The 26,981-nt window shown below is 36.5% G+C and overlaps 1 protein-coding gene across 1 annotated transcript; it reads right to left on the bottom strand.

Annotated features, from left to right (window-relative positions):
- Nucleotides 1-1,684: 1,684 nt before the first annotated feature.
- otop1.2 (otopetrin-1 gene 2) lies at nucleotides 1,685-26,294 on the bottom strand. The gene is made up of 7 exons (XM_031895340.1): nucleotides 26,224-26,294; nucleotides 25,581-25,968; nucleotides 17,819-17,955; nucleotides 14,306-14,364; nucleotides 5,630-5,760; nucleotides 3,457-4,418; nucleotides 1,685-2,425 (listed from the first exon to the last, which is right to left on the bottom strand). The coding sequence occupies exons 2-7, from the start codon at nucleotides 25,951-25,953 to the stop codon at nucleotides 2,255-2,257; spliced, it is 1,833 nt and encodes a 610-aa protein (XP_031751200.1). The 5' UTR covers nucleotides 25,954-25,968; nucleotides 26,224-26,294; the 3' UTR covers nucleotides 1,685-2,254.
- Between the last annotated feature and the right edge of the window lie 687 nt (nucleotides 26,295-26,981).

Genomic DNA, 26,981 nt, shown 5'->3' with positions numbered 1-26,981 from the left:
ACCCAGGGATTCAACCACTTGCACATTTGCTATACGTTCTGGGTCATTAGAGATCACTAGATCCCAAACTAGCAGCCTTTTCTATTTGCAACAGGAGATGGGCCTCCTCCTCACTTACATTAGGGGGTCTATAGCATACCCCTACAATTAGTTTGGTAGATTCTTTACTATCTGTGAGAAGCTCAACCCATAAGGATTCAGCTCCCTCTGTTACCCCATCACTTCCTCCTTAATATCTGCTTTTAGTTCCTGCTTAACGAACAGACACACTCCTCCTCCTTTTCTATTGCCCCTGTCCCTCCGAAACAATGTATAACCCCCAATATTAACTGCCCAGTCATGAGACTCATTTTTTGGTGCAAAAAAAGTAACACAGAATATCATTGTATAATGTATTGGCACCTGAGTATACAAGGAATTAGACAAAGTATCTACATATGTCTGACCATATAGTGTAACTGCTGCACAGAAGCTAAAGGTCACTGAGTCTGGAAACAAACGAGAATAGGAGAATAATTCCCTATACTGTGTTACATACTGGCCAAAAAGGCAAGAACTTTATCCATTTCTAATATAGCTTATTAAGTTGGGAAGATACGGCTGCACAAATAAACTTCCTCCCTGCCAAGATGGCGCCACTGTTGCGTTCATTAGGGAGCACTAACGAGAGTCTTCAGTGTCGCTGCCCCGATGTAGCAGTAAATGGGGGCGTTACCACATGCAAACAGCATATAAAATAAAAAAAGAAACAATAGACTATGAACATCATCTTTAATTGGTAAAAACATAAATAATGAAAATAAAGGTCCTACTGGAAAGCTAATGATGTACAATTAACTGATCTAGTGATTCTTTTTCACACATTTATTTTCAAAATTAAATAATTCTAAACACTAATTAAATAGCTTTAATAACTCTAATACTGTACTAGGCTCACTGATAAGTCAAGCTTCTACCTATATAATGATCAAGTATAACGTTTAGTCATTTCATGCCCAGACATACAAGCATTAGCATTAGTGATAGACCTCTATCAATTCAACACATATTCCCATTCTGTGATTTGCAATTTTTGAAAAACAATAATAACCAGCTCTAAACCTTATATGTATATGTGAAGTGTTTTATTCTTTGTTCTGTTTCCCAACTGAGGGGATCAGCAGTCTCCTGTATATTATTTGTCTGCACCAAGAAGCCCATCATAAAGCTGATGGTCAAGTGACAGACATATGTTACATTAAAGGGGAACTGTTGTGAAAATGAAGAGGGGCCTGGATAAGTTCTTGAACAATCAGAATATCCAAGGCTATTGTGATACTAATATCTACAGTTAGTACTAGTGGTTGTATATATAGTTTATGTATGTGAGTGTATAGATTGGTAAGTATAGGTTGTGAGTGCTGGGTTTACTTGGAAGGGATGAACTTGATGGACTCTGGTCTTTTTTCAACCCTATGTAACTATGTAACTATGTAACTATGTAATATACGCTTTATTTCATGGTATAGTTTTCCTTTAAGCAAGTTATAGCTGTTTGGGATGAAGTAGTGCCTAAGTAGGCTTTAACCCCCATATTCAATAAAAGGCACACTGTTTGCCCACTAGCAGTACCCCATAGTAACCAATAAGATGTTTGGTTTTAGACAGGTGACCAGTAAATTCTACCTGCTGATTGGTTGCTATGGGTTACAGCTCCGGGGCAAAGTTAGGGCCTTTTATAACATAACCAACCCAAACAGTAGCTGCCCCCTAACTTGTGTGTGAATTAGACAAACAAGCTGGGAAGTTCCAATGGGCAAGGAATACTAAGAAGCTCTGTCTGTATCACCTGCCCTGTGAAAATAGCCTAGTTTTAAGCCCAGTTCTATAAACCTCCTTGAATGTGATGTACAAAACAGAATGAATCCATTATACATTTTTTTGCAATGTATACAGTTGTGTTTTTATCGATATGTCTCCACCTATGTCCATATCCCTTTACAAAATTTATGAAAGGAAAAAACAATATAAAAGCAGAGAACAATAAGTAGCTCTAGAGAGATGAATAGGGCTAATGAATAACGACAGATTTGTAAGAAAATTCACTGCCCTAAAGAAGAAGATTGGCATTCAGTTATGGCTGGCACAGAGTAAAACCCTACAGAACTGACCCAATGCCCTGTATTACACACTGAATTCCTCATTATTCTACTGTACTGTTGTCATAAATGCAAAATGCCAGCTATACTCACACTATTCCTATTTTGGCACGGCTTTATATCTTACAATACACATCAAAAAGTGAGTAAACTGAATGCATTCTGTAGAATATTGAAAATGGTAGAGCGATATCGACTAGAATGATCCATGGCGAAAATCCATAAACCAATGCTTCCAGGCCGTTATCATACTGGGGGCGGCATCCAAAGGCTGGGGGAATCCAAAGCTAAAAACAAATACAAATGGTATTAATATTGGAAAACCGAATTGAGCTTTATCCATTTTCTAATTTAAAACTTAATAAAGCAGCTGAGATTAAAAAGGCACACATTCAGGGAAAAGGAGATGGTTCAACTGGGGCCAATCGGTTGGTTCTGTTCCTATGAATCAATCATCAGTCTGGTCCCATTTTCAGTAGAAAAAAAAGAAACGAGCAAACAGTGTCCAGCCATCCATTAAAGGAGAACTAAAGCCTAATTAAAGCAATAGGGCTAAAATGTTGTACATTATGTTTTGTGTTTCTGTACCAGCCCAAGGCACCCCAGCCCTTTAGCAGGGAAGGTCTGTGCCCCCAAAGATGCCCCAGTAGCCCCCCATCTTCTTTTCTGCTGATTCCCTGCCCATACTCTGTGCTGCTGTCACTTACCTGAGCTTAGGGGCCCACTCACTATATACTTTATATATAGAATATAAATGTCTCACTATACTGTATATATAGAATATACATGTCTCACTATACTGTATATATAGAATATAAATGTCTCACTATACTGTATATATAGAATATAAATGGCACACTATACTGTATATATAGAATATAAATGGCACTATACTGTATATATAGAATATAAATGTCTCACTATACTGTATATATAGAATATAAATGTCCCACTATACTGTATATATAGAATATAAATGTCACACTATACTGTATATATAGAATATAAATGTCACACTATACTGTATATATAGAATATAAATGTCACACTATATTATAACTTCTTTAGTTAGCATAGGTAATGGTCTATATAGATATATATGTAAGTGTATAGATAGATCGGTAAGAGTGTGTGTAAATCTGTGCACTGGGGATTGCTTGGAGGGTTTGACTTGATGGACTTTTTTCAACCCAACTTAACTATGTAACTACTACGTAACATCTATGGACATAATGAGGTGTATATTTTCATATTTTCTCCTCTTTACACACTCTGCAATCTAACCCGGTAGACTTTGCCGCTTACATAGGTTACTTACGGAAACATTGCAAAGAAACAAGAAGACTGTGAGGTTTTTCAGCAGTGCTTTCCTGAAGCTCGGCGAGTCTCGGATTTTATGGATTGTTGCTTTATCTGGTCGTTGAGCCGATTGTGTCTTGTCTTTTTCATTGCTGTTGATGTTGTTCTCAAAAGAGTTATTGTTGGCATTATTGTCTGGAAAGTTCTTCTCCATAGTGTTGCCATTCAAGAAGATATTTCCGTCTTTCTCTTCCTTGACTTCTTCAGGAAAGGCTTCTATGGCTGTGTGGTTTTCAGTTACCATGGCTTCACTCGGCAATATGGGAATGGGTATTTCTATGTTATCCAGTGTTATACTGTCTGTGTGCTCATTCTCACAGTAAAGATAATCAATGATAAAAATGTTCTGCACGTACTTCTGTATGATCACCAAAACGGAGTATGGCAGATTAAACCAAGTGTATATCAGACGGCTTCCAGAAAACGTTAATGCCAAGATGGCTCCCCATGCCGTAATCCAAGATGCAGAGGCAGCACCTACTAGTAGGCTGGCATCTAGCTTTATAGAAGGGCTAAAGGCTTGATATGTGGGCTTTTTTTCCAATTTATAAAGTATCAGGCCAAAGACTGAAGCCAAACTCATTGCGAAGAGCACAATGATTGAGTACCAATAGTAAATTGTTAGTGCGGATTCACTGCTAGTTTTTGAGCGTCCAATTCTGACGATATATATAAAAACGGCTCCAATGGTTGCTGCTAGCACGATGAGTCCCAAAATAGTACCAATGGCCACACCGTGCAACTTGAACCTTTTTCTACTCCCATGATGCTTGATATGGTTCCCAATATTCTTCCACAGAACATAGAGCATTGCAGATGCTAAAATATGATACTCGATGTTGAAAGGGTAAATGTAATATATTCCCTTGGAGAATTCATGGCACACATTAGTGGTGCAGTTGCACAATGGGGTTATCTCATCTGTAATGGAAATTAAAGAGAATACTTTTTAGACCAATAGGATGATGTAATAAATAAACACTCAAAGTTTGCATGTGGTCTACCAAACCATAGCAACCAATCAAACAAGTGACCAGTAAAGGCTACCCACTGATGCCGTGGGTTTCTAGACTTGGTGTGAGCTTTGCAACTTATATTACATAGTAACAATGTGTATTTAGTTACTCTAATTGCCCTCATACTAAATGCAATTCCAGCATTTATGCAAAACTCTCACTTTACTACTAACACCCATATGGCAAGTTCATATTCGCCAAGCATTCATATAACTCAAGGGGGACATTTACCTTTACTTACAAAGACAACATTTATGAGATGTTGGTAACGTTTGCATCAGTACCAGGTTTCCAAAAAGTCAGCAGACAAGGCAGGACTTTCATGCACCAAGGTGCAATGATCACATATAGTGCAAACACACTGTTCCTTTACACAGCAGCTAGTTCAGCTTCATTAGAGACGTTGCATTAATTATAGCTTCTATTTACAAGCATTGTGTCTCTGTACAATAATGAACCTACTGAAGGGGATAAAGATCACCTTACAGAAAGGACTGCGCCATGTTGTCTGTATGGTAGAGGGAGCTGCCCTGAAACTGCAATAACAAATGGCTATTCAACAACCAGCGACTTCCAACCAAAATAAATGCTATCTTATTGTTTACAGGTAAGCTTTCCCATTAAAGAGATCCCCAGTGCCGAATACATCTATATATATATCTTCTTAGTCTATCAAATCTGAACCTCAGCTTTATGCATCATCATCTCATTGTGTGCTCTTTACAATGGATTACTGATATTCTATTCACTGTATCAGGGCTTATATTTTTCTTTTGTTTGTTTTCACCTATTCATATTGGTATGCATTGCAGATCGTATTTATTGTATACCATAATGGGTGTGCAGTGATAGTATGATTATATCCTATTATTCTAGTCATTGGTCATCTCTAAAATCCTTATGACCAGGGGCATTGACCAAATAGAGAGTTTAGGCACAGATTGATTTATACAAATATATCAGGGTCTAATTTAACACTTGGCCAATATCTGAATGCAAAAATCAGCTGGTTTTAAAGAATTCTCCCTTAACCATAGAGTTTTACCCAAAACTGTATACCACCACAGACCACTATACTTTCTATACCAATACATACAACACATGGAGGTTACTTACCAACAGATATATTTACAAAACCAAGAGACGAGAGTCTTCCCATATGCTCTGCAAGTTGATGTTTTGATTCTGTTGCTACTGCACTCGCCCACAGGAGTAAATTGGTAAAGACTGAGTGAATTAGGCCAAACCTGAAAAGAAACATACAAATATTGACCATTACAACAACAAAAAGCAAAAACAAAGAGAGCAAATACATATCTGAGGATATCTGAGAGAAAGGGACTTATTAGGAAGTAAGAAATACTTTATTAACTCGTGATTTGGATTGGTTAAGATGTATTATGAATAAGGCCATGGCTGCATCTGGATTCCAGTGGTTACCAATGATGGTTGACAAAATGCTGAGTTGCCAAAGTAGTTTGATTGTTGTACAACTTGGTAAAGAAAAGTTCCAGATATACGATAATTGCTGTTTTAATCATCCCTTCCTAACTCAACTGAAATAACCTTATCAGGACAATTAAAAAATGGAAATTGATATTTTACATTCATCACCATTTCAAATTCAGTCTGAATTCCCTTGGGTCATAAAATCAAAAACTCAGCTTGTATAACTTGGCCTTCTGTATTAATCATAGGAAATGTAAAATACCATGGGGAGTAGCTCAGTGCTTCCCGTATCTACTGAGCCCCTGGCTCTTTCTCTAGAGTTCTGTAAAACTGATTTTGTTATTTGAAATATTCAAGATGAGGCCCTGTTAGTACTTTACACACAGGAAGAATTATGCTGTATATCTAGGTACAGTTTCTAATAGTACTGATGCTTACATTAAAAAAAATATGTATACACATAGGGGCTGATTTACTAAGACACGAATTCGAATCCGAATTGAAAAAATTCCGATTGGAAAACGAACATTTTGCGACTTTTTTGTATTTTTTGCGATTTTTTCGGCGCCTTTACGACTTTTCGGAAATTGTCGCGACTTTTTCGTTACCAATACGATTTGCGTGAAAAAACGCGACTTTTTCGTAGCCATTACAATTCGCTCGTATCTTGTCGTGACTTTTTCGTATTGAGCGCTCGTAAGCGGCGGGCAAAACTTTCAGACTTAGCATGATTTTGGAAGCCTCCCATAGGACTCAATGGCACCCTGCAGCTCCAACCTGGCCCAAGAAAAGTCACCACACTGAAGCTTGAATGAATCCGAACGCTATGAAAAAATCGCAACATTTTGCGCAACTTTCGGAATGGCTACGAAAAAGGCGCGACTTTTCGCGCAAGTCGCGATAATTTTCCGAAAAATCGACAAATACCGATCATTACGAAAAAAACGCAATCGGACGCATTCGGCCTGTTCGTGGTAAGTAAATGTGCCCCATAGTATATATTATAGAAATAAATGGATACACCTTGCCAAGGTACGCAGGTATACTATGCATATGGGAAATACAAATTATGGTGAAGATTTACTAAACAAGTTACCTGATTCATTTTCCCTCTGGATTCCACAGTTCCATATTTATTATATCTACCCCATGTGATGACGGTAATACAAAAACAAATATACCCTTATTATAATAAAACATATATTTATTTATTATACAATTCTACCAGTAATATGATACTATTTGTATAGGATATTGAGGCATCATACAGTACTTTCAATAAATTGGTACACTGTTATCAACCAATAAGCCCAATTTGCTAATTTGTTGAGGAGAAAAACTCCCAGACACCGAAAAGAGATACCCATGAATTTAATGGACTAATGACTATTCAGTCACTTATAATGTGTACAATGACATTTATTAGGGCTCATTTACGTCCACTAGTGCAGTGGGACCACTTTCACTAAAGTTACTTGTGTCAAAATGCCCTTTTCACACTCCCCTATAGTTGAGTTTGGCGCCACTCAGTCCTTCCTGCCTTCCATTTCAAATCAGGCGCTATTGACACAGGGGAACCTATGAGCTACTGCCACCTCCTGGCCAGGCAGTAGCTCCAGGGTTCCCTCATTGCCCTGCATCAATAGGTGCAGCCATCATTCACACACTGAACACCGTAAATGACGCCCGGCAGACTTAGAAAATATTCGGGTCAGCTGTTCCAATTTGACAGAGTTGTGTCCATTTTGGTAAATTAGATACAACTGCCATAGGACCAGCACTATTGCATCATTAGAATCACCTGTTTGTGTCCACAATGTTGGTTGCTGGAATTCTGGGAAAAAAACAGTATATTGTAGAAAACATTGTGACTGGGCTTAAATTGCACTTTACACACAGTGTCCAGGTGAGTGAATGTGCCCTTTTGTTTCCAAAATCCTATTGTTATCAAATCCTGTTGTACTGCACTTGTTTTGTATTAAATATAAAGACATATATGTATTTTTTAAAACTAAGCTTTATTATATTAACATTTTAGGACGTAATGATTAATGCATACATACTGACAATATATATATGTGCTTGTGTGCAGAGACTTAGCAAAGTTTACTGATAGGGTTTAAAAGAGGAATAATCATCTGTAATAAAGAGGAATACTCGTAATTTTCAATTTTATTTTTTTATCCCATGAAAGAAAAAAGGTGATTGCGAATACTGTTGCATTGTTTTCTTAAATAAGGTAGTGCTAGAGGGACCTCTGAAAAAAGACACATGCGTTTTGTCACTTTTTTTTTTCATTGTTTGCTTTTTTCTTCTTCATAATGTAATTTTCCCCGTGTTTGTGTACATATTCATTAAAAATCTAACATGGGTCATTTCTATTTTAAAGCAAATGGATAAATTGCAACCAGTATAAAATCTCAAAAAGAAACTGAATTATCATTTTGCTTAAATGGTAAAGATAAACAGGTATGGCACCTGTTATCCAGAATGTTTGGGACCTGGGGTTTCTCCGGATAAGGGGTTATTTCATAATTGGGTTCACCATCCCATAATACTACTTGAACATTTAAACATGAAATAAACCCAATAGGGCTGTTCTGCCCCCAATAAGGGGTAATTATATCTTAGTTGGGATCAAGTACAGGTACTGTTTTATTATTACAGAGAAAAAGGAAATCATTTAACCATTAAATAAACCCAATAGGACTGTTCTGCCCCAATAAGGGGTAATTATATCTTAGTTGGGATCAAGTACAGGTACTGTTTTATTATTACAGAGAAAAGGGAATCATTTAACCATTAAATAAACCCAATAGGACTGTTCTGCCCCAATAAGGGGTAATTATATCTTAGTTGGGATCAAGTACAGGTACTGTTTTATTATTACAGAGAAAAGGGAATCATTTAACCATGAAATAAACCCAATAGGGCTGTTCTGCCCCCAATAAGGGGTAATTATATCTTAGTTGGGATCAAGTACAGGTACTGTTTTATTATTACAGAGAAAAAGGAATCATTTAACCATTAAATAAACCCAATAGGGCTGTTCTGCCCCCAATAAGGGGTAATTATATCTTAGTTGGGATCAAGTACAGGTACTGTTTTATTATTACAGAGAAAAGGGAATCATTTAACCATTAAATAAACCCAATAGGGCTGTTCTGCCCCCAATAAGGGGTAATTATATCTTAGTTGGGATCAAGTACAGGTACTGTTTTATTATTACAGAAAATCATTCTAGATAACAGATCCCATATCTGTACCTGTACCGATATGGCATATCGGCAGGGTGTACAAAATTTTTATTCTTAATTTTGTACATTTTTTAAGGATAAATGTCAACAAATCTTGGTCAAAAATATCATAATCAATATAAGCTGAATTATATACAGTATTATTCATGTTATGGAGCAGTTGTAGATGTTATTAGATTATATTTTATTATTTTTTTAGGATATATAATATTAACATATTAATTAATAATATAATAAACTTGTTATAGAATCATAAAATGATTTGCTCATAATAAATAGTAGTCTTTACAAGAACTATAGTTGGCTCGAAATCAAAGGTCAATAGATCTTTCTATTTTTGGAATAAAGTTTTTAGAACACAGAGCACTGTCTTTGTCTCTGAATTACAGCAAGTTCTCAGATGTTGAATCTCTTTTCATTGATGTTTCTTAGAAAAAGAATTGAAAGATTTTTTTCCTTTTGTTCAATGCTTTAGGAACCTTCCGGTCTTTTGGGCAGGAATGTTTCCAAAGTCAGAGAATTCAGTTGAATTTTGCGATTGTGTATTCTAGAATTACATCTACGCAATGGCACAACACATTTAACAATACTGGTAGAGAATCTCTTATTTGGAATGCTCAGGATGTGGAATTGTCCAGATTAGGGGACCATAATATGGATAACAATACTTCAAGTCTGCTAAAGGTCATTTAAACATTAGATAACCCAACAGGATTGTTTTGCTTAGTTACCCTTAAGTACAAGTTACTGTTTTATTATTACAGGGAAAAGGGAAACCATTAAAACATTTAGAATTATTTGCTTATAATGAAGATGACCTTTCCGTAATTCAGAGCTTTCTGGACAATGGGTTTCCAGATAAGAGATCCCATACCTGTATAATCTTTTTACATATTTTCATCAGTAAAGTTTGTGTTAAGCTTTTCCTTTGTTTTACAGACAAAACATTCAAAGTCATGGAGTATACCAGTGTATGTTTTCTCTGTAATAATAAAACAGTACCTGTACTTGATCCCAACTAAGATATAATTACCCCTTATTGGAGGCAGAACAGTCCTATTGGGTTTATTTAATGGTTAAATGATTCCCTTTTCTCTGTAATAATAAAACAGTACCTGTACTTGATCCCAACTAAGATATAATTACCCCTTATTGGGGGCAGAACAGCCCTATTGGGTTTATTTAATGGTTAAATGATTCCCTTTTCTCTGTAATAATAAAACAGTACCTGTACTTGATCCCAACTAAGATATAATTACCCCTTATTGGGGCAGAACAGCCCTATTGGGTTTATTTAATGGTTAAATGATTCCCTTTTCTCTGTAATAATAAAACAGTACCTGTACTTGATCCCAACTAAGATATAATTACCCCTTATTGGGGCAGAACAGCCCTGTTGGGTTTATTTAATGGTTAAATGATTCCCTTTTCTCTGTAATAATAAAACAGTACCTGTACTTGATCCCAACTAAGATATAATTACCCCTTATTGGGGGCAGAACAGCCCTTTTGGGTTTATTTAATGGTTAAATGATTCCCTTTTCTCTGTAATAATAAAACAGTACCTGTACTTGATCCCAACTAAGATATAAATAATCCTTTTTGGAGGCAAAACAGTACTATTGGGTTTAATTAATGTTTGAATCATTTTTATTAGACTTAAGGTATGGAGATCCAAATTATGGAAAGACCCCTTATCTGGAAAACCCCAGGTCCTGAGCATTCTGTATAACAGGTCCCACACCTGTATTTAGAAGAACTCTAGTTGACTCTGAAACACCACTTTTCAATTCAGAGAACAGTCATTTGTCTCTCAGATGGTGGATCTCTTTTCACTGACGTTTCTTAGAAAATTAATTGAGAATTTCTTTTTCATTAATTGCTTTAAGAACCTTCCAGTTTCCTTCAGGCAAGAGGGTGTTCAAATTTCATGGATATAGTTCAGTTTTAAAGGTTGTGCCGTATAGAATGACATGTATGTAATGGCACAATCCACGTAACAAAACTATCTTTTTACATATTGCCGAGCATCCATTTGAGAAGAAAAAGGTTACTTATTCCCACGCAGTGTAACGCATTGCACTTTTCTTTATTTTACATGTTTTATGGGTTTTTCCCTATTTAGCTTTTTGTTCAGTAGCTCCCTATTTTTGTTTTTCTATGGCTACAGTCTTATTTACCCGAATAACCAGGCAGTGGTTTGAACGAGAGACTGGAATACAAATAGGGAATGACTGGAATACAAATAGGGAATGACTGGAATACAAATAGGGAATGACTGGAATACAAATAGGGAATGACTGGAATACAAAGACAAATAATAAAAAGTAACAGTAACAATAAAATTGTAGCCTCACAGAGAAATAGTTTTTGGCTGCTGGGGACCCCCCCCCCATTAAAAGCTGGAAAGCAAATTAAAAAAAACTACAGAAAATAAATAATGAAATATCTATGCTTATTTAAAATAAAGTTTGTCATTGACATGTGTTCATTGTGACATGTCTTCAGGTGCCACAGTCAGGGTCAGACTGAGGGGTGCAGGGCCACTGCTGGCCACATCCTCTGCACCCCTTAGGGGCACCTGCTGCACCCCCTAACCCCCTGTAGGGGTCCCTGCCCCACGTCCACCCCTGAGCATGTCAGTTTAACGCGTCAGGGGAGGAAATCTGTCGGCCGGGGACGGTCAAAGTTGTTTAATGTGACAACTTTAAAGGAATGGATCATTACTGTTACAGAGATGAACCTTTAGGCTGCTGCAGTGAGTTCAGTATATAAAATAAGGCATTTTTAGTGTATTCATTTTTAGGGTTTAATTGTCATTTAAAAATGATTTTAGTTATTAAGTTTTGTTAATTTTCATGCTTGTTCCCATTAAATAAAAAATGTAAACTACATTTACTGATTTGCCACTGCCTTACCTTTTTATTAAAACATATATGTGTAATATCTATCATAAACCCACAATCAATGAATAGTACTGAATGGTACTAATCTATACTTATACTAAACTCAGAAACGTATTTACTTGTATCGCTCTGAAATATTCGTTTCTCTTTCCCATGATAAATATCCCCATGATACAAGTTAAAAGGCTATCACTTTTAGGTGGAAACCATATTCTATTTTTGTATATGTGAATATACACGTTAAGATCCACTCATTTGGCGAGGTTGGCCCTGGGGCCAAATGATCAAATTATAATGACGGTAATGGGCGCAGTCGGTTCGGGGACCGTATCAACAAGCCAATGTGGTCCCCGATCCGACTAAATTTTTTAACCTGCCCGATCGATATCTGGCCAGATCAATATCAGGCCAGATGTCGGTCGGGCAGGCCCATCGTTGGGGCTAGTTTATTTGGCTGCTGGGGTCAGCGACCCACATTTGAATTGGAATTGGAGTCAGAGCAAAAAAGCACATCATTCAAAAACTATAAAAAAATAAATAATGAAGACCAGTTGAAAAGTTGCTTAAAACTGACCATTCTATAGCATTCTAAACGTTAACTTAAAGGTGAACCGTCTCTTGAAATGCAGAATTTGGTGTATTTACCATATCAAGCAAATATTTGTTCTAGGTTGAACACCCTTTAGTATTGTATCTCTTGCAGGATTTCAGATTCAGTTTAGGGAAAGAAGGAGAAGCCCCCCCAGTGCTAGGATGGAAGGCACATTTACCCAAGACTAAGGTGGTGGCATCTTCCCCTATGACATAGGGCAACATAAACTATACATACATGCCTGTGACCTCAGCCGACGTTATTTTCTGCTCTGTCTTAGAAAATATTTATGAAGCACTTATGAGACATTGGCCAGGAAAAGAAAGGTATAAATATTTAACTTGGCACCTTTATGTATCTGTTTCAACTAAACGTCAGCTAAGGGGTCGTGGCAGGTTCCATTGGCATTGTGGGTATATGCATCTTGCACTTGTCTGTTTGTTTTTTCATTTCTTGACCTGAATGTTGGGGTTGTTTATGTTCTGTTGCCCTTGACACCACAATGTGGGTGGGTTGTATTTTATTTTCTTTTAGCCAAGTATCCTCTAGGGACCTGGCCTGTTTTCTTCTTATGGTATTGCATTCACTGCGCTTTTCTATAGCATGAACCAATTGATTCCATGAGTTTGTGGATTTAATAGAGCAATAGATATTCACATTACAGAGAAAGCAGGTGTGGTGCTCAGTCATGTGGCAGGGCCTGCTGGCAATTACAGGGTTAGGGTTTCTTCTCTTTGCAGGTTTCTATAAATGCTTTTGTGACCCGTCCCCATTGTAGAAATAATTCAAATCCAATGCCAAAATGTTAGGCACCCCCCAGTGATTATAATGCCAGTGCTCATGTTCACTAAACGTAATATAATCACTGAGTAATGTAATAAAAGGTGCAAAGTTTGATACAGGTCTAATCACCTGTACCGACCAATCAGCAGGGAGAATTTATTGATCATCTCTTCAAGTATTTCACCAAAAGAGTATTAAATACTGTGCTGTTTTATCAGATCCGCTAACCAGTAAATGCTCTCCATTGGGCTACAGTGGAACAGTACCATATACTCATTGGTGCTAAAGAAATTGGACTCATTGAGACTGTCCTATTCTTACAAACTTTGCAGTTGGTCTTAATTATTTATCTTTATATTTTTTTTCCCTTCCTCTTCTACATCTTTCCAGCTTTCAAATGGGGGGCACTGACCCCCAATCAAAAATTAATTGCTCTGTGAGCTTTATTATTATTGTTACTTTTTATTCCTTACCTTTCTTTTCAGGCTCCCTCCAATTCTTATTCCAGTCTCTCATTCAAACCACTTTCGGGTTGCTAGGGTAAACAAGTCCTTGGCAACCGGATAGCTTTTGAAATTCCAAACTGGAGAGCTGCTGAACAAAAAGCTTAATGACTAAAAAAAAACACAAATGATAAAAAATGAAAACCAACTGCTAATTGTCTCAGAGCACCATTGTCTACATCACACTAAATATTAGTTTAAAGGTGAACAAACCCTTTAATAACCACTACTATTAAACAAAGGATCAGAGGCAAAAGTAAAATTGGGTTTAGGAGTCAATATAAAAAAAATGTTGCTTCTACCTCTCAAGAGTTTTGTAGGACTTGATGACATCTTGTGAATGAAACCAGAGGAAATAGACCTGCAATAAAATAAACTTTATTAGAATGTTCTTCTTAAAATGTGAGCATAGGAAGACTATATGTGGTTTATAATTTCATTATAAGTCTAGCATACATGAAGCGATATGATTGGACAATATGTGTGTGCATAGAGCCACATCAAAGAAATCAGACCAACCAAAACTGCCCATAGCCGAGTCAGCAGCCCGTGTATGGGGACCACATTGGAGCAATTGGATCAACTGGATTGGCCCTTATTAGATACTCTTGCTCCATGCTTATTACATTGCACCCAAGAATCATTTACTTTGTTTAGTGAGTATTAGTATCTTCTCTTCACACTACCGTACAAGCAGGGCTCATGTAGGGAAAGTAAGTAGGATTGGGGGGGACAATGAATAAACTAAAAACAGAGGAATGACTAGTGGTAGACAGGGAATGAGCCATGGGACAAGTGCTCCAGTAGAATCCAGCTAGGAACCTAACTCAAATGTATTGCTTACGCCAGCTGCCATAGTCATCATTTGGCATCATGTGTTGCCTAGCAAAGTGTTTTCCTATTAGCGCTAGCTGGAAAAAAGGGGCATCTATGTTGCTGTCAAATAAAGGGTCGAAAAGAGTTGGGGAATTTGGGGAAAAAACACCAATAGGTTATTCAATTACACATGCAACGCAGCCACATTGCACCTCTGCCTAATGGTTTAATTGTTTTATTGTTTAGTGGTGAGCACAACTGTCCCGTTTTTCTATAGTTATATATACAGGAGAGCGATGGGCGAAATGTTTCGCCAGGCATGGATTAGCTGTGAATTTCGGCGTTTCGCCATTGGCGGATTGTTTTGTGAAACGGATAAAAAAAATTCGCCGCGGAAAAATTCGCCGAACGTCCAAAAATTGTCGCCGGCATCAAAAAAGAATAGTCGCAGGCGTCAAAAGAATAGCTGTGCGACAAAAGAATAGCGCGTGTGACAAAAGAATAGCCGTGCGACAAAATAATAGCCGTGCGACAAAATAATAGCCGCGGGCGACAAAATAATAGCCGCAGATGACAAAAGTATAGTCGCAGGCGACAATTTTTTTTGCCACACAACATTTTCGCCGTTTCTCGGATCTTTTGAAAGATTCGCTAATTTTTCGGCGAAGCGAAACGGAACAGATTCGCTCATCACTATACAGGAGCAGTGGCCAGCTTCATGTTGTAGGTCCCATTATTCCCAGCTAGAGGTGATCTCAGTGGTGGCCAATAAAAGGGCAACCATATGGGAATTTGTAACCTTGAAATCAAGTAATTTGCAGGTAAAACTTAGTCTTGTCTAACAACTCAGCTGCCACTTTTCTGTGTGCATGATCCCTGGCCTGCCTTAGGCTGATGTCAGACGAGGCGTAGGGCATATATTTTCTGCAAGTGGAAAAACGCTTGCTGAAGATTACTACGCCTCCTACATGTGCCTGCACCCGAGCATATTCCATTCATTCAGGTGCAGGCACAAGTAGGAGGCGTAGGGCGGAATTTTTGGCAAGAGTTTTTCCGCTTGCCGAAAATATACACCCTACGCCTTGTCTGACATCAGCCTCCTTCAGATTCTTGCTGACGCTTGAATTCCAGTCCTGCCACTTAGGGGCCCATTTACTAAAGTTTGTGTTTTTTTCTGCGCAGAAATACTTTTGTTTTGAGAAAAAAACATTTTTTTTTTACCCATTTATTATGCATCAAAACTGTGACAAATCCGAAAGTAAAAATATGTAATCTAAAAGCTCAGTGGCAGCTCAGTTTCAATTGCCTCATCTTTTTATTGCTTTTTGGTTTTAGAGGTTGTGGGGATTTTTAGACTCTTTCATTTGTGCAACAAAATGAAAAATTTTAATTTTCGTTTTTTCTTTCTCATTTTTCTTATTAGTTCTTTTTCTAAAAGGTTGTTTTAATAAATCACTTGGCAGTTGTGTTTTTAGAGAAAATTTAGTTTATTCATGGTTTCAAAACCACTAAAATGAGAACATTGATAAAAGGTCCATTCAAGTCGATTCCCTTGACGCAAGCTTCCCCCCTACCACTGGCTCATTGTGAGTGGCCCATTCAGTGGCCTTTCATTGGTGCGGCTGCCGCTGATCAAGAATAGCGGTTACTACAGATCTGAAGTGACAGCTTCTCCACTGCAGTTAACAGATAGTTTGCCTAATTATCTTAGGGATAGTTATTATTGATTCCAAGTACCTGGGGTTACCTGGTGGATTAGAATTGCAAGGTCAATATAATAATTCATAGGCTACTAGGGTCCTTTTTACTATCCAGACCATTAAGCCCCAGCAGTGAGGATGATTGCCTCACCACATGCCTAGACACACCTGCATACACAAACACTCACATACACACAGATATATTTCAGTTTTGGCTCAATGTCTTAACTATGGACAACAGTGATGATATTTTTGTACACTGAGCTGTTTCTTTTGTCATTTTGGATTTTATCCGAGTTACCATTTGAGTCAAAAGATTCTGTGACTAAAGGTTTAGAGTTGCATTGTACTTAGCCTTATTCATTGGGTTCCTAACAGTGCCTTCCCCCTTCTCAGCTTTAATAATGGCTTCAGTTAAATTTCTATGTATACAGAACACAATACCGGAGCAGAACAGAAGAGGCATGCATTGAAATTCACAAAGGGGTATTGCCATTATTTTCCTCCTCGTCTTTTTGTTTGCCATGTGAAATGCAATCACTTGCACAAGTTCTGTGTTGGAAAACTCCACTACCAACAGCCACTGGATCAGCTGGGTCAACAAAGCTTTTATTTACAGTATGTGCAAAAGTTCTTGTGACAAACAAGGTGGATGCCTGAACCTTGTCCATTTTTTTATTTTTATTATTATCCCTCTTTTATATAGCACCTCTGTACTCTGCAGTGATTCACAGAGAAGATAATCTCTCATTGTCTTTGCCCTAGTGGAGGGCGCTAAGGGTTCTGGCACACAGAATGTTTTGGTCACCTTAAAAGCACACATCTTTTTGGTTAGTATGGGTTACTGCTCCTGGGCACACTTTAATGCCAGTGGGACAACATTTGTATTGTACAGTAATCAGAAGTGGCCTTGTGAGAAAACACAAGCAATGGACAATGGAGCTTTTCATTGATCTTTTAATGATGAATATAGTTATCCAATCAGTATTGGTGGGCACAAAATCCTAATTTAAAGATGACTTACCTGTTTTGTACTTATGACACATAGGGAGACCCTTGCACTCACTTGTATAATTATTTACAAACAGTTTTTTCTTTAAGGAATAGTTTCCTACCATAATTTTACCCTGCAAGCTGCATGCATTATAAGCAACAATGGTTTTGTTATAATATATTATCATAAAAAGCCAAGACACATCACAACCTCACTCTCCCAACCTAGCCTAGATATAGAGCTATGTAAAAAAAAATATAAAATACATTAGGGAAAAAAAAATATAGAATATTCCCTATAAATACCTGAAAAAGTGTGTGAATAAAATGAGCAACTGGATAAACACCTTCAGTCAGCGGCATACACGCTCGATAGCCAATAAAGTAGCCCAGTTTCAAGGCATCCATCGCCGTTGTGGTCAGGGCAAAGAAGGATATACCACCTGCAAGAAAGAAAGAACATGAACAATTGCTTCCTATGAATGTTTAGCTCATCTATATCAATATCTGTTAAAAGTAACAACTGAGTTGTTACTCTCTTGTAGCTTATCAAAGACATTTGTATCAGTTTTGGACTGGCCCACCAGGATAACTCCCCATTGGCCCAGGTGTCAGGGGGCCCTCCTGTTCACCCAACCATTTGCCTTGTATGCCTATACCATGGCCATTACTCAATTCTATATGAGAAGAAACAGAAGAAATGGAGGAAAGGATAAATAATAGTATGTAAAAAGAAGTAATTAGAAGACTAAAGAAAGTGAGTGACCAGAGAAGGGGAGAGTGTGCCTAAGGTCTAAGGTTTTTGTGGCGGGCCCTTGGCACCCCAGTCCGACGCTGCTTTGTATACTGTATATCCAGGCTTCTCCCAGTTTTACTTATTTATTGATCTGTGCTCAGGCAAGAAAGACACCCTGAAATGCAGGTATCGGGGTCCAGGTATCAGCTCAGGACACTGCCCTAATAAATGTCTTGTCATTTCCATACTTCATTGGCTGCCAGTGTGGACTTGAGAGGCAAATTCACCAGATTAAGTTTGGCCTTGAATGGGCATTTGGAAACTTTTTGAATTAACACTTGAAGACGTACAGTTATGCTGAGCATCGTATTCTCGGTTGCCTTAGAGGAAATTCTTGAAGCACAAAACACATAAGGAGGATTTCTTCCATAATACCAGCCTGAATTTTTGCCTAGTAGAAGACTAAGTAAAGAATGGATACGGTGTACCTGCTTCCTGAATAATGAGTAATGTCTCTGGTGGTTCTCTCGGCTTATCTCTAGGCTGCAGGAGTAAACTGAGCGCCAGGCACCAGGGTCAAAGCTTTTCAAGATCAGAAAGATGGGAAATATCGGAGACATATATCTTCCCATTAATATTGCCTCTGTGCTGTGCACTAAGCATTATGCCATGGCACACCTACTAACTCCAAAGGTTAAAAAAAACTCTTGAATCGCATATTTTTACCATTTTCATAAATAAAACACCACGACACAATGAATAGATTACTTTGTCTAGTAAGCTTCTATATATACAATATTGCATATATTTTGAGGGAATATTGCTTCACATAAAGAACTATTGAACCACAAAATACATTACAATAAATTCCACATAGTCCCGTTGCCTGGCAGATTAGTTGGGAATTTAATCCTTGCCCCCATGAGACATTATTGTGTTAATCTGCTGTAGTTTTGTGGCCTTCAATTGTCATTAATCAGACCTTGATGCTCTTAATAATGTCCCAGTGCGTGTAATGATGAGTCCTTGATTGTGTTTTTATTGAAATATCAGATGAACCAAGATACCTGTGATTTCTTTCTGTGTCTGTCAGTCTGCACCCAGTTATATTATGCTGTGCTAGTATGCTTCTAGACATCCTTAGGCAACTGGCCTCTATGGATGTGGTGCCCAAACAGAGGGAACCAAATAATGTGAAGTGGAGCCTAGTCTTAAGGGTTGAATGCTTATTTAATGTATCTGAAATCCTTGGGACAATAAGAAAGTAACCATGTTTAAATTCGTTTTTAGCCCTGGTATAAGCTAAATTGGGCCTGACCAAATGGTTGACCATGAATGGATGCTTGAACTTAAAAAGTTTGACATCCGATGCTCTATAGCAATTCAAGCTACTTCAACAACCCAAGGGTTAGTAGTCAGACAATAAAATGTTTATATAAAAGTTTAGTCCCATCAATTTTATTAATCAGGGCAAGGTAATGCTTTATTTGGATAGCACTGAACTGGCATAAAGAATTCTAGCAAACTGGCTGGCTAATACAAGTGGCTTTTTCTAAATGTTATACTTTTAGGGCCCTAATTATTATGCCGTGTAAAATGAAATTTGCCAAAAACAATGGTGCAAAAGAGATCTAAACTTAATGGTGACTTTATCAAGGTGTGTTTTATTTAATCCTGACATTATTTTACGCTGCTTCAGACCTTGTGTAAGTTCCGTCAGAAAAAATGCAGAAAAAAAAATGGCATTTTTTACATGCATGGCAAACTTTGCCGCATTTTTTACACCGCATAACAAATCAGCCCCTTAGAATTGGCATTGTACTGTCACAGGGATCCAGGACTGTGTCCATTAAACAAGAGGGTTAAAAGTCTTTTTTTTTTGCAGAAGGTTCAGAATAGTTTAGATCTCTATTCAGTATACAGGTATGAGATCTGTTATCCAGAGGCCTGTTAACCAGAACGCTCTGAATGACAGGAAGGCCATCTCCCACAGACTCCATTTTAATTAAATAATTCACATTTTTTAAAAATGATTCTCTGTAATAATAAAACAGTACCTGTACTTGATCCCAACTAAGATATAATTACCCCTTATTGGGGGCAGAATAGTCCTATTGGGTTTATTTCATGGTTAAATTATTCCCTTTTCTCTGTAATAATAAAACAGTACCTGTACTTGATCCCAACTAAGATATAATTACCCCTTATTGGGGGCAGAACAGCCCTATTGGGTTTATTTCATGGTTAAATGATTCCCTTTTGTCTGTAATAATAAAACAGTACCTGTACTTGATCCCAACTAAGATATAATTACCCCTTATTGGGGGCAGAACAGCCCTATTGGGTTTATTTCATGGTTAAATGATTCCCTTTTCTCTGTAATAATAAAACAGTACCTGTACTTGATCCCAACTAAGATATAATTACCCCTTATTGGGGGCAGAACAGCCCTATTGGGTTTATTTAATGGTTAAATGATTCCCTTTTCTCTGTAATAATAAAACAGTACCTGTACTTGATCCCAACTAAGATATAATTAATCCTTATTGGAGATAAAACAATCCTATTGTGTTTATTTAAAGACTAAATGATTTTTTAGCGGACATAAGGTATGTAGATCCAAATTACACAAAGACCTGTTATCCAGAAAACCCCAGGTCCTGAAGGTCCTAAGCATTCTGGATAATGGCTCCTGTACCTGTAATAATAAAACAGAACCTTGAACTTGATGGCAACTAAGATATAATTAATCCTTACTGGAGGCAAAAAAAAATCTTGTTCGGTTTAGATTAATTTTTTGTAGAAGACCCAAATTACAGAAATACCCCTTATCTGAAAAAACCCAGGTTCCAATCATTCTGGATAACAGGTCCCATACCTGTACATATTTTTTTTTATTAAAGAAGAAGAGACATAAAAGAAAATCCTCCAGGGCAAAAAAAAAACTTTTATCATGGAGGTTTCCAAGAGGTTTCATTCTAAGCTTTCTGTACTAAAGGAAAGCCAGGGAGTTTATGGGATTCCCTACCAGGGGAGATATTGGCAAGGGATTCATAGGCTGATTATATGCAATTAGCTGGATCTGTAGCAAGGTAGAGCACATGTACAGAAGATATAATAATGGACTATGGAATCCTTACATTATACTTAGGGGCACATTTAAGAATGCTCAAGCCTTTGGATCCTGAAACCAGACGAGAGTTCCAAACTCGCTTGTGGTTTCTTTATCTGAATAGCATGCTTCGTGCAAATCAAGTATTATTTTCCACAATAAAAAAATTAAAAGCTCAGCAGGGTTTAGGTGCCGAGCTTTTTATTTTTTTATGCTAGGGAAAAGAAAAACCAATTTGCACATAGCACGCTATTCAGGTGATGAAACTTTTTGGCCAAACATGATTAAAATATGGAATATTAGTGCTTACAGACGCATAATGCCTCTCAACTTTGTACAAAAAAACATTTTATTGAAATTGTCCTATTTTAGACAAATTATTTTGTATTCTGTCACTCATTCTGTAAGCAAAATTATCATCTATAAGGAGAACTAAAGCCTAACTAGAGAAATAGGGCAGAAATGTTGCACATTATGTTTTGTGCTTCTGTACCAGCCCAAGGCACCCACAGCCCTTTAGCAGGGAAGGTCTGTGCCCCCAAATGTGCCCCAATAGCCCCCCATCTTCTTTTCTGCTGATTCCCTGCCCATACTCTGTGCTGCTGTCACTTACCTGAGCTTAGGGGCCCACTCACTATATACTGTATATATAGAATATAAATGTCTCACTATACTGTATATATAGAATATAAATGTCTCACTATCCTGTATATATAGAATATAAATGTCTCACTATCCTGTATATATAGAATATAAATGTCTCACTATATACTGTATATATAGAATATAAATGTCTCACTATACTGTATATATAGAATATAAATGGCACACTATACTGTATATATAGAATATAAATGTCACACTATACTGTATATATAGAATATAAATGTCACACTATACTGTATATATAGAATATAAATGTCACAATATACTGTATATATAGAATATAAATGTCACTATACACTGTATATATAGAATATAAATGTCACACTATACTGTATATATAGAATATAAATGGCACACTATACTGTATATATAGAATATAAATGTCACAATATACTGTATATATAGAGTATAAATATCCCACTATACTGTATATAGAGAATATAAATGGCACACTATACTGTATATATAGAATATAAATGTCACTATACACTGTATATATAGAATATAAATGTCACACTATACTGTATATATAGAATATAAATGGCACACTATACTGTATATATAGAATATAAATGTCACTATACACTGTATATATAGAATATAAATGTCACTATACTGTATATAGAATATAAATGTCACACTATACTGTATATAGAGAATATAAATGTCTCACTATACTGTATATATAGAATATAAATGTTTCACTATACTGTATATATAGAATATAAATGTCACACTATACTGTATATAGAATATAAATGTAACACTATACTGTATATATAGAATATAAATTTCTCACTATACTGTATATATAGAATATAAATGTCACACTATACTGTATATATAGAATATAAATGTCACACTATACTGTATATAGAATATAAATGTCCCACTATACTGTATATAGAGAATATAAATGTCTCACTATACTGTATATATAGAATATAAATGTCACACTATACTGTATATATAGAATATAAATGTCACACTCTACTGTATATATAGAATATAAATGTCACTATATACTGTATATATAGAATATAAATGTCACTATATACTGTATATATAGAATATAAATGTCACACTATACTGTATATAGAATATAAATGTCACAATATACTGTATATATATAATATAAATGTCACAGTACACTGTGTATAGAATATAAATGGCACACTATATTGTATATATAGAATATAAATGGCACACTATACTGTTTATATAGAATATAAATGTCACTATATACTGTATATATAGAATATAAATGTCACACTATACTGTATATATAGAATATAAATGTCCCTATATACTGTATATATAGAATATAAATGTCACAATACACTGTATATAGAATATAAATGTCACAATATACTGTATATATAGAATATAAATGTCACAGTACACTGTGTATAGAATATAAATCTCACGCTATACTGTATATATAGAATATAAATGTCACACTATACTGTATATATAGAATATAAATGTCACACTATACTGTATATATAGAATATAAATGTCACAATATATTGTATATATAGAATATAAATGTCACACTATACTGTATATATAGAATATAAATGTCCCAATATACTGTATATATAGAATATAAATGCCACAATACACGGTATATAGAATATAAATGTCACAATATATGTATTTAATACAGATAATCACTACACAACAGCTCAAAAACCAGTGCAATTGGCATCAGAATTTAATAATCAGCCCTGTAGCATCAACTTATATGATAGAGGAACCTCATTTTCTACTTGAAAATTTGCTACAACCCCTAAGCTCAGCTTCTCACCAGCTGCCCAGAGCCCAGAGTATGTGCAGTGTCACTGACACTTTCCAAGATGGGGAGCTCCTGTGACAAGTTTGAAGTCCTACATCATTGCTGCTATTGAGATGCTAAAACTTTAGGCCGACAAAGTACAGGTATAGGACCCATTATCCAGAATGCTTGGTACCAAGGGCATTCCGGATAAGGGGTCTTTCTGTAATTTGGATCTTCATACCTTAAGTCTACTAAAAAAAATAATAAAACATTAATTAAACCCAATAGGGTTGTTTTGCCTCCAATAAGGATTAATTATATCTTAGTTGGGATCAAGTAACTGTTTTATTATTACAGAGAAAAGGGAATCATTTAACCATGAAATAAACCCAATAGGGCTGTTCTGCCCCCAATAAGGGGTAATTATATCTTAGTTGGGATCAAGTACAGGTACTGTTTTATTATTACAGAGAAAAGGGAATCATTTAACCATTAAATAAACCCAATAGGGCTGTTCTGCCCCAATAAGGGGTAATTATATCTTAGTTGGGATCAAGTACAGGTACTGTTTTATTATTACAGAGAAAAAGGAATCATTTAACCATTAAATAAACCCAATAGGGCTGTTCTGCCCCCAATAAGGGGTAATTATATCTTAGTTGGGATCAAGTACAGGTACTGTTTTATTATTACAGAGAAAAGGGAATCATTTAACCATTAAATAAACCCAATAGGGCTGTTCTGCCCCAATAAGGGGTAATTATATCTTAGTTGGGATCAAGTACAGGTACTGTTTTATTATTACAGAGAAAAAGGAATCATTTAACCATTAAATAAACCCAATAGGGCTGTTCTGCCCCCAATAAGGGGTAATTATATCTTAGTTGGGATCAAGTACAGGTACTGTTTTATTATTACAGAGAAAAGGGAATCATTTAACCATTAAATAAACCCAATAGGGCTGTTCTGCCCCCAATAAGGGGTAATTATATCTTAGTTGGGATCAAGTACAGGTACTGTTTTATTATTACAGAGAAAAGGGAATCATTTAACCATTAAATAAACCCAAAAAGGCTGTTCTGCCCCCAATAAGGGGTAATTATATCTTAGTTGGGATCAAGTACAGGTACTGTTTTATTATTACAGAGAAAAGGGAAATTATTTAACCATTAAATAAACCCAATAGGGCTGTTCTGCCCCAATAAGGGGTAATTATATCTTAGTTGGGATCAAGTACAGGTACTGTTTTATTATTACAGAGAAAAGGGAATCATTTAACCATTAAATAAACCCAATAGGGCTGTTCTGCCCCCAATAAGGATTAATTATATCTTAGTTGGGATCAAGTACAGGTACTGTTTTATCATTACAGAGAAAAAGGGAATCATTTTTAAAAACCTGACTTATATGATTAAAATGGAGTCTATGGGAGATGGGCTTTCCGTAATTCAGAGCTTTCTGAATAACGGGTTTCCGGATAACAGATCCCATACCTGTACAGTATTTAACATATAGCATTTTTAACCATATTAAATTTTAGGCTTTAGTTCTCCTTTAAACTTAAAGCCACCTAGCCGAAAGTGTAACGCAACCTTTATATTAATAATGCAGAACACAGTATTCACTATACGTTTTTTACCACCTTCTCTATTGTGACAGATCACTGATCATTTGAGACCCCTCTAAAAAAGCCAGAGCCTAAACAGAGACAGATATAAGTAATGTAATAATAGAAACTGCTTAGCATTTCATTGTATTTAACAACAAGACTTACACCTTAACCAGCGTGCCCCGGCGTGCAAATCTTTCTCCTTCTGCCCTGACTTCTTAGTAGAATTCCTTAGAATGTACCAAAGCATCCACAGCACCTGGATCAGCATCAGGATGGTCACGAATATCTTGAGGTCTATTTCATTCACTCCAACAACTTGGAGGGAACAAGCCAACAGCAGGAAAAGGCCAATGATAAAAGCGTTGATGCCATATTGGCTACTTGCAATTTCAGAATGTTTTTGGATTTCCTCGAGAATCTCTTGTTCCACTTCCAGTTCCAGCTCCGGGGGCAGAGGTAGGTCGCATAGGGATCCCAGCCCCTTTTCTTGTTGGACGGAATCGACTGTGTTCTGCATTTTGGCAATCTTCATCATATACAGGAGAAAGACCTGGAAAATACGAAAGGCATTTTAAATGACATTTTTAAACCATTTAAAACTATAAAAATGCATGGAAATGACAAAATATTTAGAATTCAGTTTACAACAGTTTAGAGAGAAAATGCTTATTCTCATATCTTTAAATTACAAGTGGATAGCTCCTGGCAATGATAGATTCTGCATAAATTACAAAAAATATATATATTTATTAAATATAGAAGACATCTAATGATTCCACAGTATTACAGTTAAATAGACACCTACGGACGGTGCTTTTCCATAGAAGAAATGAGACGGTATTTCCCCTGAGTCTTGGCTGTTATGACAAGTCTGACTTGTGCTTGATTTGCCATTGATGTTAAATAGGAGTGCTAGGAAACGTCAGCAAGGTGACTTCACTCGCACTGGGATAGGGTTGCACTCACACACTTCCATGCCCGGCTGTGAGAGGAGAATCATTTCTTTCTCATGTATTGTGAGCTTCATTAGCATATCCACGACTAGATGGATAGAATTGCTGCACTGCCTTCTATCCATAGCCTGGGTGTCTCCAACAGGGATAAGCTTGGTTTTTTCTCCCCTTTACTTATGCAAAAAATAAAAGAGTTTAGACACACGGAGCTACTTAGTAGCAGCTACTTGTCACAGCAACTAAACACCAGAAATTACCCTGCTATAGACAATACAGGTATAGGACCTGTTATCTAGAATGCTCGGGATCTGGGGTTTTCCAGATAAGGCATCTTTCCATAATTTAGATCTCCATAACTTAAATCTGCTAAAAATATTGAATAAACCCCATAGCATTGTTTTGCCACAATAAGGATTAATTATATCTTAGTTGGGATCAAGTACAGGTACAGGTATCGGACCCCTTATCCGGAAACCCGCTATCCAGAAAGCTCCGAATTACGGAATGCCCGTCTCCCATAGACTCCATTTTAATCAAATAATTCAGAATTTTAAAACTGATTTCCTTTTTCTCTGTAATAATAAAACAGAACCTTGTAATTGATCCCAAC

The sequence above is a fragment of the Xenopus tropicalis genome, chromosome 1 (assembly GCF_000004195.4).
Source record: "Xenopus tropicalis strain Nigerian chromosome 1, UCB_Xtro_10.0, whole genome shotgun sequence".
Lineage (NCBI taxonomy): Eukaryota > Metazoa > Chordata > Amphibia > Anura > Pipidae > Xenopus > Xenopus tropicalis.
This window is presented reverse-complemented; position numbering and strand designations above follow the sequence as displayed.

Bases quoted from the DNA above. Each gene is read 5' to 3' on its own strand.
- otop1.2 (XM_031895340.1), bottom strand. From the start codon at position 25,953: ATGATGAAGATTGCCAAAATGCAGAACACAGTCGATTCCGTCCAACAA. The intron at 17,956-25,580 runs GTAAGTCTTGTT...TCTTTCTTGCAG, and splicing joins CGGGGCACGCTGGTTAAGGT to GTGGTATATCCTTCTTTGCC. The intron at 4,419-5,629 runs GTAAGTAACCTC...TTTCCATTACAG, and splicing joins TTTTGTAAATATATCTGTTG to ATGAGATAACCCCATTGTGC.